The sequence below is a fragment of the Dama dama genome, chromosome 18 (genome assembly GCF_033118175.1).
Source record: "Dama dama isolate Ldn47 chromosome 18, ASM3311817v1, whole genome shotgun sequence".
Lineage (NCBI taxonomy): Eukaryota > Metazoa > Chordata > Mammalia > Artiodactyla > Cervidae > Dama > Dama dama.
In genome coordinates this window covers 35,249,614-35,266,855 of record NC_083698.1, presented here as the reverse complement: position 1 = coordinate 35,266,855, position 17,242 = coordinate 35,249,614, and the positions used below count along the sequence as shown (strand labels likewise).

The window sequence follows — 17,242 nt, the reverse complement described above, 5'->3', positions numbered from 1 at the left end:
GGCCAAAGTACTGGAGTTTCAGCGTCAGCATCAGTCCTTCCAATGAACACCCAGGACTGATCTCCTTTAGGATGGACTGGTTGGATCTCCTTGCAGTCCAAGGGACTCTCAAGAGTCTTCTCCAACACCACAGTTCAGAAGCATCAATTCTTTGGTGCTCAGCTTTCTTCACAGTCCAATTCACATCCATACATGACCACTGGAAAAATCATAGCCTTGACTAGACAGACCTTTGTTGGCAAAGTAATGTCTCTGCTTTTTAATAGGCTATCTAGGTTGGTCATCACCTTCCTTCCAAGGAGTAAGCGTCTTTTAATTTCATGGCTGCAATCACCATCTGCAGTGACTTTGGAGCCCCCCAAAATAAAGTCTGACACTGTTTCCACTGTCTCCCCATCTATTTCCCATGAAGTGATGGGACCAGATGCCGTGATCTTAGTTTTCTCAATGTTGAGCTTTAAGCCAACTTTTTCACTCTCCTCTTTCACTTTCATCAAGAGGCTCTTTAGTTCCTCTTCACTTCCTGCCATAAGGGTAGTGTCATCTGCATATCTGAGGTTATTGATATTTCTCCTGGCAATCTGATTCCAGCTTGTGCTTCTTCCAGCCCAGCGTTTCTCATGATGTACTCTGCATATAATTTAAATAAGCAGGGTGACAATATACAGCCTTGATGTACTCCTTTTCCTATTTGGAACCAGTCTGTTGTTCCATGTCCAGTTCTAACTGTTGCTTCCTAACCTGCATATAGGTTTCTCAAGAGGCAGGTCAGGTGGTCTGGTATGGAAAACACTTTAGCACTACATTAATAATTTATTCCAGTGCAATACACTGTATCATTTTTGAAAACATGTTTATTCTCACGATGTCATGAAAACTTTAGGAGAATTCTCCTCTCCTGATTGCCTTTCTATGTCATCTCTAAGTAGCCTATGTTAAGTTGTAGCTCCTTCTTCTCTAATAGCTAGCCCAGGAACCTAGGATTTACACAGTTAGTCATTTCCCAGAATGTACTGCTGATTCTCAACAAAAAACATTTTTAAGTTTCACAACAGGCTACAGGGGAAAGAGGCAAAAAAATGTCTTTGTGCTCTACACATAGAATCAGTCATTTAGACTTCCAATGACAAATGTTTGGTTTTCACTATCAAATGAGGTGGAAACTTCTGGATTCACTATCTGCTGAGTACCTATCAGCTGTCCTCTGTGTCCTAAGGCAGGTCTCTAAAATTTCTTAACCCAATTTAACTTGTAATATCTTTACTAAGGACCATTTCTTCAATATTCACCAAGATCTATCTCCCTTTATTTTTTTTCCATTTATTTTTATTAGTTGGAGGCTAATTACTTTACAATATTGTAGTGGTTTTTGCCATACATTGACATGAATCAGCCATGGATTTACATGTATTCCCCATCCCGATCCCCCCTCCCACCTCCCTCTCCCTTTAATATAACCAAATTTTCTTCTATTTTCTGCTTTGTACCATTTTTGTTGTTGTTAAAATTGAGTTCAAAGCCCAGATCAACATAAACAATGTTTATCTGTCTTCCCTAACATTTATCTGCTTCACACCCTAGCTAGACCTCTCCTACATACAGCCAGCAAACTAGACCTACATTCATCTGTCCAGTGACTGCCTCCAGACTGTTCTGTATGTGTGTTTTAAATGCTACCTATTCTTCCATTACAAACAGCTGAGAAAAGAAGAAAAGTGAAAGGCAAAGGAGCAAAGGAAAGACACATCCATCTGAATGCAGAGTTCCAAAGAATAGCAGAGAGATAAGAAAGCCTTTTTAAGTTATCAATGCAAAGAAATAGAGGAAAACAATAGAATGGGAAAGACTAGAAATCTCTTCAAGAAAATCAGAGACACCAAGGGAACATTTCATGCAAAGATGGACACAATAAAAGACAGAAATGGTATGGACCTAACAGAAGATATTAAGAAGAGGTGGCAAGAATACACAGAAGAACTACAAAAAGATCTTAATGACCCAGATAACCACGAGGGTGAGATCAGTCACCCAGAGCCAGATATCCTGGAGTGTGAAGTTAAGTGGGTCTTAGGAAGCATCACCATGAAAGAAGCTAGTGGAGGTGATGGAATTCTGAAACAGCTGAGCTATTTCTGAAGTAGCTGAGCTATTTCAAATCCTAAAAGATGATGCTGTGAAAGTGTTTCATTCAATATGCCAGAAAATTTGGAAAACTCAGCAGTGGCCAAAGGACTGGAAAAGGTCAGTTTTCATTCCAATCCCAAAGAAAGGCAATGCCAAAAAATGTTCAAACTACGGCACAATTGCACTCATCTCACATGTTAGCAAAGTAATGCTTAAAATTCTCCAAGCCAGGCTTTAACAGTACATGAACCGAGAATTTCTAGATATTCAAGCTGGATTTAGAAAAGGCAGAGCTGACATTCACTGTATCATCGAAAAAGCAAAAGAATTCCAGAAGTACATCTATTTCTGTTTCATTGACTATGCTAAAGCCTTTGGCTGTGTGGATCACAACAAACTCTGGAAAATTCTTCAAGAGATGGGAATAACAGACCACCTGACCTGCCTCTTGAAAAATCTGTATGCAGGTCAAGAAGCAGCAGTTAGAACCGGACATGGAACAACAGACTGGTTCAAATTTGGGAAAGGAGTACATCAAGGCTGTATAGTGTCACCCTGCTTATTTAACTATATGCACAGTATATCATGCAAAATGGTGGGCTGGATGAAGCGCAAGCTAGAATCAAGATTGCTGGGAGAAATACCAATAACCTTAGATATCCAGATGGCATCACCCTTATGGCAGAAAACAAAGAGGAACTAAAGAGCCTCTTGATGAATGTGAAAGAGGAGAGTGAAAAAGCTGGTTTAAATTCAACATTCAGAAACTAAGATCATGGCATCCACTTCATGACAAATAGATTTGGAAACAATGGAAACAGTGACAGATTTTATTTTCTTGGGCTCTAAAATCACTGCAGATGGTGACTGCAGCCATGAAATTAAAAGACGCTTGCTCCTTCAAAGAAAAGCTTTGACAAACCTAGACAGAATATTAAAAAGCAGAAACATTATTTTGCCAACAAAGGTCCAACTAGTCAAAGCTATGGGTTTTTCCATTAGTCATGTATGGATGTAAGAGAAGGCTGAGTGCCAAAGAATTGATGCTTTTGAAGGGACTCTTGAGAGTCCCTTGGACAGTAAGGAGATCAGTCAATCCTAATGGAAATCAATCCTGAATATTCATTGAAAGGACTGACGCTATAGCTGAAACGCCAATACCTTGGCCACCTGATGCCAAGATCCGTCTCATTAGAAAAGACCCTGTTGCTGGGAAAGACTGAAGGCAGAAGGAGAATGGGACAACAGAGGATGAGATGGTCAGATGGCATTACCGACTCAATGGACGTGAGTTTGAGCACGCTCCAGGATATGGTGAGGGACAGGGAGGCCTGCCATGCTGCAATCCATGGGGTCACAAAGAGCTGGACATGACTGAGCAACTGAACAGTTCTTCCATCTATAAAAGCAGTCCAATTCATTCATTTCTCAATATCTAGATACCTATAATAAATATAATTTCCACTACCAAACCTGCTGAGAAGGACAAAAGAATTTACATCTTTTTTGTTGCTGTTCCCAGTAGACAACATTGGAACCTCATAGTAGATGTCTCATGTGTGACTTAATAACTCTATCAACTGCTTTAATGTTGATGCTGTTGTCTTCATTCTCTTATCCATATGTCTAAGATATATGTAATAATGATATTTAACTTTGCTATTTTTCTAAAGCACTTCCTTGGGCAATACAATTTGAGACATCATTTTGACAGAATGACACTAAAATCATGACACAATGAGCATTTCCTCAGTAAAAAATAAAAGTCTAGGTTCCAAATTTTATATATACATATATACAACATTTGTTTTCATATGTATATAAATACAGATGTATATAAAAATCTACATGTATATGTGTTTTAGAACCTTTATATACATACATATGGGCTTCCCAGGTGGCGCTAGTAGTAAAGAACCCACCTGCCAATGCAGATAGATGTAAGGGAAACGGGTTCGATCCCTGGGTCGGGAAGATCCCCTGGAGGAGGAAATGGCAACCCACTCCAGTATTCTTGCCTGGAGAATCCCCATGGACAGAGTAGCCTAGTAGGCTACAGTCCATAGGGTTGCAAGGAGTCAGACATGACTGAAGCGACTTAGCACACACGCACATACACACACATATATATATACCTATACTGATACACATATATATTTATATGAATCTAAATCACACATAATAAAAAAGCAGGTATAGTACAATAGACTTTAATTTTAAGTACTCAAATAAATCATAACCTATTTACTAATCATGCACTCTATGCAAGTCACTATTGTGTGAAGGTGCAGTTATGAATTACCTCCTCTTTTCTTGCATCACGTCCTTTCTGTACAAACCAGATAACTTTTGCTTGTAAAGATCGTGGGGTGCATTCCAGCAAAGTACTGTTATTCTCTATGCCATAGGCCAATCTCTCTTCAGTTTTATCCAAAGCATCCCCTGTAACATAAATGTGAACGTCAGTGTTGAGAATTTCATTTTACTGGTAAATAATATTTTTAAATGACTCCTTATTCAGATCCCTATAGCAAAGTGAATAGGTTTTATTGCTTACTGCTAATATCTATACAAGGTCATATACATGAGTTATATAGAAAGAGTGGCATACTAAAATCTAGATAACGACAAGGCACAGCAGACTATGGAGTGAGAAAGAAGTAACTAGGAGTTTGGTTACAAAAGGTGGGTCAGAACATTTAGAAGGTATGTCAGTGTTAAATTACTAGGAAATCAGTGACAACATCCACTGATAAAGTAGGTAAGAGAAGGTGAGCACCAAAAATCAAACACGTATAGGACTCAAACTCTTGTCTATACACAGAAACAGAAAGCGAAATCTAGGAGATGTGGCTCTATATAAACACAAGTGTGAGTGATATCTTGACGTAAGATTGCACTTATCCAGATACTGTGGGAAGAAAAACATGTGAAACTGAACCAAAGACTTCGTGAACCAGAGCTACTTGATTATAATCAGCATTTTGGTTGAGAAAGGCTCTCTTTGAACCTGAAACCCAAAATGCATACAGTCAAGTATACCTAACTGCAGTGGAGAATCAAGGCAAGTGGATTTATTTTTAGTTGTTTTAACCAAGATCACATTCAATACTAGATTCCAGGCTTTTTTCCTACGTCTGAGTCCTTCACGCTTTCAAAACAGATCCCTGAGTTTCTTTAAAATTAGAATCCCACCTTTCTCTAGCCAATATTCTCAGGGGCTTACATTTTGCACCAAATCCCCAGCCAGACTGGGGATTAGCAAAGTGATCCTGGGCCACAATCTCTGGACCTGTGTATAAGCAGCCCTGGTCTCTGAATCATCAGGAGCACAGTCTGCTCACCAACTACCATCACAGTGTGAAGAGACAGGTCAGTGGTTTTCTGTCTTGTTTGACTTCCTGACATTTGCCTAAAGCTGACATTTTCTTTTTCTTTACACATTGGGCCACCCACTACCTTTTGTCAGAAATGCATGTCTGGACCACCAACCCCAGTTCTGGGCTTACTCTATTCTAGTGAAAGAGTCAAAGTACTTCACTTTCTTCTATCCAAAGCTCACTAGGTAACCTGATTCAAGTTAGATCACTCTTGATAAAATTAAGTTATAAAAACACAGTGAAGATATTCCCAGGGTTGAGCTGGTGAGATAAATCCTGCAAATTACTATGGCATCTGCCACCTAAAGTATACAACATTTCTGTTCTAAGTGTCCCCTTTTTGGGGTCTAGCAATGATGCTTGCCGGCTACATAAACATTTTTCCAAACTAAGAAAGTGTATAATCCATAAAATTTTAACTATACAGAATACTCTCAGGAATGTTGTTTTAGTATATATCAGTCACAAATAAAACAAGGACCCTTTGAAAGAGGTTTGCATTTTATCTTCAATGCCCACACTAAATACCCACGGCAATTGATTTTCTATGGATTACCGACAAACTGCTGCCCAAGGCACTGCTGAGCTGCATTCCCATGCCGAACATCTTGTCTGCGGAACCGCCTGAAAGAAAGTAAGTGCATTTAGGAGATGTTCAGATTTCAATTTTCCAGACTTTAAAATATTGCCAACATCATTAAAGTTTGAAGTAGTATTCTGCTACTGAAAAAATTGATCAGTCATACAAAACAAGGATAAAATCCAAGTTTCATAGTTTTCCATGTTTCCACTGAATATTATTCAATGGAAAAGATCTATAAAACTGTTTTTTAAATGGTCGCATGAGTTTGAATTATGGATCCTGAAACAATAATCTAAAAAAGTTCTCTTTACATTTCATTAGGAATTTAGTTCAACAGGGAAGTCTTCTGGTTTTACATGAGTATCTTGGGTGGTAAAGGCTATGTGCAGATAAAGACAGTCAGACTTGAGGCAGATTATGTATTTGAGTAAAAAATGGATAAAATTCCCATATATATTTAAGTGCATTATGTAAAGCTATTTGGATCCAAATATTTTGTTCTACAGCAATCATGATCAATGTGATTGTTAATAAACTGATAATATACTCAATTTGTTCTTTTATTCAGTTATAATATTTAAAAAGTATATGCCTCTATTAAATGTGATGGTGCATTACGTATTTAACAGAATGTCTTACATAATAGTGGTCCTCAAGAAATACTGTGTTTTTCCTTAATTTGCCTCTAACAGGTAAATATACTTCCAGTATATTTTCATATTTTCTGGTTGATTAGACATATGATTAACAAATAATAATAGTCTTTATCCATGGAGAAAGAATTCCAGAATATATGTTCTTGTTGCTATTTAGTTGCTAAGTCGTGTCCAGCTCTTTGCAACCCCATGGACTGTAGCCATACAGGCTCCTCTGTCTGGGATTTCCCAGGCAAGAATACTGAAGTATTCATTTCCTTCTTCAGGGGATCTTCCCAACCCAGGGAAGATGTCTTCTACACATTGTCAGGCAGATTCTTTACCAATGAACCACCAAGGAAGTCCTCTAGAATATATACCATGTTTCCAAATTGTAGGCATCATTCTTAGGCATTAATAATGGAATTTATCCTTATTAGTACTGGAATGCTAAAATTAAGGTCTTCAGCATATTAACTCAAGTTTGAGATGGAAACAGAAATATTACATAAAGGTAGAAAATACCACTTGCTTCTCTAATCATGGCATTTCTTCAACACTGAGGGGAAACCAGAAGGCAGAACAGAACTTTTATCCCAGAGGGAGATGGTGAAACTTCCCAAGTGACAAAGAGACGCTTTTACCATATGCAATGGTCAAATTTGGAAAAGGGGACCAGGTTCAAACTGCAATGTCACCACTCAAATTCTGCACGATCTTATACATATCCCTGGTCTCTCCTGGTTCAGCGCAACCTCTTTTGTAAAGGAAGCTGGGCTAACTGACACTTAATTTCCAGTCTTTTTTTTTTTTTTTCATTCTAGGTTTTCCTCATGGCCACCAAATAGCGATATTGGAATGTTATCAAGAATGGAGGGCTTTCTCATAAATGAGTTCAGAACTTAGTTAAGAACTCAATACTTAATCTTTTGAGTGTTTCCTTATATTGAATGCTAGGACAGATGAATATTTCCAGTCAATTTTTAGGGTTGTGGTCTGTGTGCAAAAGCAATTTTTAAAGTCTATTTAAAAGAATCAGACTGTTGATCAGAAAACCTTACTCAAAGACCTGAGATTTTATGAAGTTAAGATTAAAACTGCCATATGAATCATTCTATAGAGCTAAACCGAAAATAGAAATGGACAAAAGAGGAGCAAAATTTAAAGGTTTTATGCTCCTATACTGTTTTATGCTAGTGTGTACTTCTATTATGTAACTGATAGAAGCTCTGGATGACAATCAAACGGTTGTTGTTAATTCCTCAGTTCACTGAATGTTGCTTTGATATTGCGAATCTCAGGTCTGCTGAGCAATAGTGCATAATGAAACAGGAATAAATTAATGAAGTGGGAAATAGTTTACACATTGCAGAAAGGATATTGTATCACATTTATTATGCAAGTAATGTGAGGAAAAAAGGAATTACAACCAGCTAATTCTAGGTAAGCATTGTGGGTAAGTGCGCAAAAATTTTTTATAAAATCATTGGAAATATGCATTTAAAAATATAGATATCACATTCTCCAACAAGACTTCAGTTCATTTTATACTATCCTAGTATAGCTGTCTTTTATTTCAGCATTAAAAAAAGAAGGTATTAGGATCAGGAATATTAGAAAGGCTAAGCTCTCAAAGTCGCGTATTTTTCTTATATCTCTTACCTCTTGGAAACTTTTCAAGAGAATGCTGGCAACAAGACAAAATACAAGAGCAAGGGGGAAGAAAAAGACCTAGCTCTATAAATTATAGTGTACTTTGGAAGACTACTTTAAACAAGTGGTTTGGAGTGCGAACTGATGTTTTTCCTCTGTTGACTCATTTTCACTCTGTGAACAGAAGTGTACTTATTTTAATGACCAGTTTTCAATTTCTACTGCTAGTCAGGTCTGAACCAAAAACGATCTACTATAAAAGCAAACTTTATGTGCTGGAACTTATCCAAAATGTTCTCCTCCAGGGGTGTGTGATGGTTTCAAAGAATCTGACACTAATGAAAGATCTGCATTTCATGTCATTGAACTGAACTAATGCATTCATGAGCATGGCTCCTGATTCTACCATCTCACTACTTCCTGTCTATGATTTTGCCCATTCATTTAACTTCCCTAAAGAACTCTTTTGTCCACCCTATAAAACACCATAAAATAAACCTATGAATATACACTTTTACAAGAGGCACCATATACCAGGAAATACTTAGCTATGGAAACTTCTCAGTTAAATTCATCATAAATGCTGCATGCCTAATAAAAAGTTTGTTATTAAGTAGGTGATGCAAGGCTTATAAATATTTTTGTTGCTGCTAAAAGCATTAGGATGATTAATGTTATTATTTTTGGTATAATTACCTTTCTGCCCTTAGATTCTACTACATCAAATCTAACCTATTGAACTACATGGTTTTCTCAGAGCATTTTTCTGTGCCTCTGTAGAAAAAATTAATTCTCTTTAACTGGAATCTCCTTATATCCTTGCCTTCAAGATTGAACTCAAATGTTAAATTATTCTGAGAATCAAATAATGTGTTATGTATATTGCAATTAGTCTGGTGCCTTATACATAGTAAGTGCTCAGTGGTGAGCTATCATCCTTATTTACAATTCTATTCTTCACTTCCGGTTCTGTTTTCCTATGCACAGGGAACTGGGATTGTTTCCTCCTACCCCTCAAACATAGTACAAAAATAGACTGAATGAGTGAATAAAGCATAAAATAATATTTTCAATTAGTAACACAGCTGTATTCTTCAATAATTGATTTTCAATATCAATAAACATGGGGTAGAAAATCAACTGACTCACTCAATTCTTCAATACAGTTGATACACTATTTAGTTCATAAATGTCCTCTCAAAGCATCTTTTTACTATCTCCTTAATATATCCTTTATTTATTCATTGGAATGTTAATTTAGGTAAGGTAAAATTAATAAAAGTTTGAATTAGTGACCAATTTTTTCAAATGAGATTCTAGTATTCATGTGAATTTATAAAAATAACAATTATATTAAATTGGATTAAATTAGATTTTGAAAAAAGGTATAAAGGTAGCCTAAAGTGAAAGAGCAATAGTAAATGAAATTAATAAAAGTTGCTTTCAGCAGGGAAACTGTATATGGTTTTCTATATCTTTGCTTTATATTATCTTTAGCCACTTTATTAAGAGAAGAAGATAACTGCTTATTCTATAATAAAAATAGTTTCCTTTATTTTTTCCCCGAAGAATGCATAATTTCTTATGACTTGAGGTAAGAAAGATTCTTATTCTTCAAAATACCTTCTGTACTGTAAGATCTGTTCAAAGAATTCTAGGATTTACCTTCTGTAACTAGTGGCAATGACCCCACTGAATTGTAGATATTAGAGTTTGGAGGTCTTTAAGTACCTTTTATTTGTGTTGAATTAAATCACACATTTCATTAATTACACAGGTCATGTATTTGCCTAGGAGTTAAAATATTCACTTTCAAAATGAAATAAATGAAAAGCAGCTGGTCAGGAGAACATGGGGCAAATGCAGGATGTATTTTAGAATTTATTTATTTTCCTTTTAAGTCTTTGAATTCCTCATGTGTGGGTTTACTTGCTATTTCCACATTTTAAGTTTATCTAAACTGGTTTCACGTCTTGCAGCAAAAGTTTCAGGAGGGAAAAGAGCTGATTCAAACATGGAGGAAAAATAAAACCCCTGAAAGCAAGTTCAGCCTGTCTCTACACAATAGTCAATGGAAGTTATTTTTCAGAAAAAGTGAAGTTTTCAAAGTTTATATTAAGAACAAATTAAGACTATGATGATTAGGAGTTTGGGATTAACATATACTCACCACTCTATATAAAACAATCAACAAAGACCCACTCTATAGCACAGGGAATTCTACTCAATACTCTGTAATAGCCTCTATGGGAAAAGAATCTGAAAAAGAAGGGATGTATCTATGGATACCTGAATCAAGCTGCTGTACACCTAAAACAAACACAACATTGTTAAATCACCTACACCTCAATATAAAAACAAAAAACCAAGTTACTTTAGAATAAATGGAAAATCACTTAAAAAAAAAAAAAAAACAGGTTGTTTTCACGGAATGGGTACAGAAAGTGACAAAAAAGAATAGTATTAGTTGTTTTCTAAATAAGGGAAAGGTTCCAGGGAAGAACGGTCTCACCGTTTGGCATGCGTGCCTGTCGGGTAATACCGAGAGCAGGAGATGCCGTCCCAGGCGCAGTAAGGGTCCCGGGCCAGGCAGCAGTCGGCACAGGCGCTTCCGTACATGTCACACTGGTGGAATCGGACTTGGGCCACAGCAGAAGCAGATCCAATATAGAGCTGTTGCTATAGACATCAAGGAAGAGAGAGGCCAGCAGCAGAAACGGACAGACTCTGAGTTCTTACACTTACATTTTCACATTCCTATGTAATCATTTCTGGGAATATTCATTTAAATAACTACAGTTACTCAGGACTGATGATGGAACACTAACGCTTTGGTTTTCTCCAAGATCTGAAATACTTTTACAGACTTGTCTGCCTGAAGGACAAAAGTGCTAGAGTGAGGCTGACAAAAATCTTAAGTTGACTATACTTTCATTCATTATCAAAGTATCATTCATTATCAAAGTATCATTTGTCATCTAACATTGTAGATCTTTTTAAAAAGTCTACAGGACTGTCCAGTAGGAGAGTGAAAAAGTAAATGGTCTTTTTTTTTGCATTTTTAATGGATACAATTGACATATAACATTATATTAGTCTTAGCTGTACAACATAATTGTTTGATACTTGTATATATTGTGAAATGGTCACAATCATTCTAGTTAACCTCCCTCATCTCACACTACACATATATATTTTTTTGTGATGAAAACTTTCAAGATCTACTCTCTTAGCAGCTTTCAAATACATAGTACAGTATTGTTAACTATAATCATCATACTGTACATCACCAGGACTTACCTATTTTATAACTAAAAGCTTGTACATTTTAATAACCTACACTCATTTCACCTAGCCCCTGCCTCTGGCAACCACAGATCTGTTCTCTGTATCTATGAGCCTGTTTTGTTGTTGTTTTCCAATAGTGCACATAAAAATGACATTATATGGTATTTGTCTTTCTTGGACATATTTCACTCGGCATAATGCTCGCAAAATCCTTTCATGTTACTGCAAATGGCAGAATTTCCTTCTTTTTCATGGCTGAGTAACACTCCATTGTGCATGTGTGTATGTACATGTGTATGTGTACAACTTATTTATCCAGTCATTCATAGATGGATGCTTAGTTCATCTCCGTATCTTGGCTATTATAAATAAACCTGAAATGAACATGGGGGTGTATGTATCTTTCTGAATTAGTATTTTTGTTTCCTTTGGATAGATACCCAGGAGTAAAACTGCTAGATCATATGGAAGTTCTATTTTTAATTTTCTGAGTAACCTCCATACTGTTTTTCACAGAGGCTGTACCAATTTACATTCCTACCAACAGTGCGTATTGACATATAACATTTAGAAAAGCGACACAGCTATATACATAGAATGATGTGGAATAAACTGTAAGATATGTTAGTAAGTAAAAAGTATAAGTAGCAGAACAATAACCTCATATGTCCCTATCTGCCTTAACATAAAAGATAACTTATAAATAAATGAGGCAATATATGTAACATCTACTCTCAAAGTTACACCAGAAACTGGTTCCAGTAAAGTGGAAAGTAGGTTTATTTTTCATTGTACACTCCCTTATATTATCATTACCATGATTTTTTGCAAAAATATTAGCAAAAAAAACCCCATGGAATAATGTTCTATTATGGTTTTACAGGTAAATCTATTCTTGTCTATTTTTCTACAAACAAATTATGAAGAAATCTATTACCTACCTGTAAATCACTATGTATTTCTGTCTGAATAAAGCTGTAACTTGTTAACATATAAGAACATATATGTAAGCTTTCTATCTTTTGACCTTATCTGATACATAGAGTGCACACACAGAGACACCTATACAACTTACTCTCTTTGATGAAATCTCCATAGAAATAATAGGAACTGGATCCTGAAAAATTTTAAAAATTCATATTTAGTAATAAAACTATAGAAACAGACCTTAGTATGGTTATAAATTAACTGAAATAATATTAGGTGTGTGAGTGGTTCTCTGTCAAGCAGTATATAGCTTTCATTTTAGTAAATCAAAAGGAAAACACAATTAAATAAAATATGATTTCTTTCAAAAAATATTTTCTAATAGAGTAGGACAAAATATAGATGAGAAAAGTAGTGAATAATCTAATTATCTTTCAGTTTGTCTCTGCATTATAATTTTTGGGTTTGCATTTGAGTATTACTCATGTTTTGGAACTCAGTTATGTTTAAATAATGAAGTCAGAGTGCTATTTCTTATAAAGAAAGTTGAACCATTAGAAGGAAAACAGTTATATCTTTGAATAGGTCTTATTACCAATAAACCATGTGATCTTTAATTGTTTTAACTCAGGCCTAAACAAAATACTATGATCTTTCTTAGCTTTTTGAATGTTGAGTTTTAAGCCAACTTTTTCACTCTTCTCTTTCATCCTTATCAAGAGGCTTTTTAGTTCCTATTCTCTTTCTGCCATTAAGACGCTTGCTCCTTGGATGATAAAGCTATGACAAACCTAGACAGCATATTAAAAAGCAGAAAGGTTACTTTGCCAACAAAGGTCCATATAGTCAAAGCTGTAACCATAGCTTTTTCTCACAGATGTGAGAGTTCTACCATAAAGAAAGTGGAGTTACAAAGAATTGATGCTTTCAAATTATGGTGCTAGAGGATTCTTGAGAGTCCATTGGACTGCAAGGAGCTCAAACCAATCAATCCTAAAAGAAATCAACACTGAATATTCATTGGAAGGACTGATGCTGAAGCTGAAAGCCCAATACTTTGGCCACCTAATGCAAAGAGCTGACTCACTGGAAAAGACTCTGATGCTGGGAAAGATCGAGGGCAAGAGGAAAGGGGGCAACAGTGATGAGAAGGTTGGATAGCATCACCGACTCAGTGGACACGAGTTTGAGCAAACTCTGGGAGATAGTGAAGGACAGGGAAGCCGGGCATACTGCAGTCCATGGGGCGGCAAAGAGTTGGACATGACTTAGCGACTGTACAATATCAAAATATTTTTCTGTCAATCTCCATTAATACAGAATGCTCTGAAAAATGTGCATTATCATCATCACTGTCCTGGAACTGCACCAAAGGAAAGACAATCTACAGGATAGTTTTGAGTGCCTCTGTGCAATTCTAGGGGTGGTTAAGACCAGAATATTTCTAAGGACATCACAAACTCAGTCATTTCTGTAAGTGGAGAAGTCATAGGCACGTGGGATACACTCCTGGGTAATTAATGGATAATTATCCTTCAAATAGTTATTTTTTGAAAGAGAAAAATTTGATCATCTATATTAAAATTTTAAATATTTAAAACTACAGAACACTTTATTCACGTGTCGTTGTTTAGTCACTAAGTTTAGTCATTAAGTCACTATGTTTGCAACCCCACAGACTGTAGTCCATCAGGCTCCTCTGTCCATGGGATTTCTCAGGCAAGAATACTGGAGTGGGTTGTCATTTCCTTCTCCAGGGAATCTTCTCAACTCAGGGCTCGAAGTCATGTCTCCTGCACTGGCAGGCAGCTTCTCTACTGCTGAGTCACAAGGAAAGCATATACATGCATTTATTCATTCAAAAAACAATGTTTCTTAAGGATTTATGTGAACAAGACATTGTTATGATGAATGCCCTTAATATGACATCTGTGATTCCTAATATGAAATGAAATCTTATAGAGGCCCAATATGCAAAATAAACAAAAATATAGCTGCTCTGGGGATTCTCCAGTGGCTCAGCAGTAAAAGAATCCACCAGCAAGGCAGGAGACGCCAAGACATGGGGTCAATTCCTGGGTCAGGAAGATAACCTGGAGAAGGAAATGGCAATCCACTCCAGTATTCTTGCCTGGAAACTCCCATGAACAGAGAAGCCTGGAGGGCTACAGTCCATGGGGTCACACAAGAGTCGGACACAGCTGAGCGACTAAGCAACAGCTGCTCTGGTTGAGATAAGAATGTGGTTAACTTTGTGTGACGTTATAAGGAATCTAATCTTCTGAACAGCTAAGGTGAAATAAACTGTTTTCATCAAAAGCATTTTCGTACACATTCACTACATAGATACACAATCATCATTATTGCACATTGTGATCTTGTACATTTAATTACTTGCCAAAATTTATGTGCTCCTCCAATATCAATACTTTTGGTATTTTGCTGCCATTCACAGCCATGCTCATGCTCAGAATGGCAAAAAAAAAAAAAAAAAAATCTGAGCTGCCCAAAATGTACATTCCCAGCTGAGGTTGATCAAGGTATACCCTGCCTTCTTGTTTCAACTCTCATACTGTAAACAAATATCTTCATGTTCCATTTGGTACCATATTTTTATTTTTGTCCTTTTTGTTAATGATTTACTGTTTAAAAGGCCCCTAAGCATGTTGAAGTGTTGTGTTCCTAAGTTCCAAAAGGCTGTGATGTGCCTTATGAAATAAATATGTGTTTTAAATAAGCCTTGTTCAGGTAGGAGTTATTAGCGCTATTAGCTGTAAGTTCAATTTTAATTAATCAATAGGATAGTCCTGGTGGCTCAGTGGTAAAGAATCCACCTTCAGTGCAGGAGACATGGGTAGATCCCTGGGTCAAGAAGATCCTCTGGATGAAATGTCAACCCACTCCAGTATTCTTGCCTGGGAAATTTCATAGACAGAGGAGTCTAGCAGGCTACAGTCCATGGGTTGGCAAAAGAGTTGGACACAACTGAGCGACTAAACAACATATACTAAATAAGTTGTCTTTAAAAAGAAACACAAATAAAACAAGTTTCCGTATCAATCAGTTGACAAATGCTGTGACTAGAGACTCTCAGGAACCCAATGCTGTATCTCCTCTTCGTTTTTCAGTAGCTCAGTCGTGTCCGATTCTTTGTGACCCTATGGACTGCAGCGTGCATCTCCCCTAGGAGCAATGATTACTAATTAATTCAGTGTTCAAAGACCATCACTGCTACAGATGGCAAGACTTACTGTGTCTATGTGGCTGTGTATGTGTGTGTGTAAAAAAGAGAGACAATATATACAACTGCTTTTGTCATGCTTAATATTTCCATTATCATTTTGCATTTTTCTTTTAGCAAATTCTCTGTGTAAACTGCACGTGATAAAAAGGCAATCTACTTATCACATGACAATGCCCACAATATGAAACCTGCTATTTTTTTAATTGTTTTTATTGATAGTACATTTGCTTAAGACAATGATTGTAATAATGATTCTACAATTCATTTGTGGGATAAGTGTCATTTATGTCCCAGTTCATATAATGAAATCCTTTTCATGCTTGGTAAATACTGGCTTCTTTATCTGAATAGTGAATAGTCTATGATAATCAAATAGATGTACCAGAATTTTAAATCATTCTTCACTTTAAAGTACTCTGAATTTACAACATACTGATTAGGATTAAAAAAAAAAAAACTGACGTAATGTTTTTTCTATTTATAATTCACTTGCAATTGTCTGCAATACATAAATGTTGGCTATATGTTTCACTAAAAATACCTTGAATATCTGAAGTTCTTCTAGAATTACTTCTTCCATTGATTCTGTTTCTTGGTTGTAAATCGTGATCACTTTCAGCACAATTCCATTATCTATAAGAAAACAAAAGAAGAGATAATCCAGAAACTTTGTCACAATGTGGCTTTCAAACAATTAAAAACCATGGAGAGATTATAAATTTAAATAAGATTTGAAATCTAGATGTATAAAATATTTACTCATTGCCAGTTAAAACAATATGGCTATTTATATATTCATATTTTAAATTAGCAAAAAAATCAATTTTGTGTACCTGGTCAAAGGATAAGACCAAATAATATAAAATTATTTTTCAACAATTTGATTCAAAAACTCAATTAAAGGTTCAGAAATCAAGATGTCTTTTGGAATTAATGAAATAGAAGACAGAAAATTATTCTAGTTTTTTCTGTGATGTATGATGGAAGAATATTTTTTACCTAAAGCTACCTCCTGGTAAGACTATATCTTTAATCTTAGGGACCCTTCCAAGCAACACACAATGGAAATCTTGACATATTGATATATAAATAGAATATATTTATATCTATACATATACATTTTTCCTCCCAATTTTAATGAGATATAATTGACATGCAACACTGTATAATTTTAAGGTATACAGCATAATTATTTGATCTACATCCATCATGGGCTTCTCTTGTGGCTCAGCTGGTAAAGAATCCACCTGCAATGGGTTCGATCCTTGGGTTGGGAAGATCCCCTGGAGAAGGGAAAGGCTACCCACTCCAGTACTCTGGCCTAGAGAATTCCATGGACTATACAGTCCATGGGATTGCAAAGAGTCAGACACGACTGAGCACGTACACCACAAAATAATATCACAAT

At 36.0% G+C, this 17,242-nt stretch overlaps 1 protein-coding gene across 1 annotated transcript in view; it reads right to left on the bottom strand.

Annotated features, from left to right (window-relative positions):
* SEMA3E (semaphorin 3E) overlaps positions 1 to 17,242 on the bottom strand; it is a 271,880-nt gene that overhangs the window by 20,032 nt on the left and 234,606 nt on the right. Inside the window, exons 12-16 of the mRNA XM_061165134.1 lie at positions 16,376 to 16,467; positions 12,739 to 12,780; positions 10,888 to 11,054; positions 6,061 to 6,128; positions 4,427 to 4,566 (exon numbers count right to left, since the gene is read on the bottom strand). Coding sequence (XP_061021117.1) covers positions 4,427 to 4,566; positions 6,061 to 6,128; positions 10,888 to 11,054; positions 12,739 to 12,780; positions 16,376 to 16,467 — 509 coding nt within the window. The remainder of the gene's footprint in view (positions 1 to 4,426; positions 4,567 to 6,060; positions 6,129 to 10,887; positions 11,055 to 12,738; positions 12,781 to 16,375; positions 16,468 to 17,242) is intronic.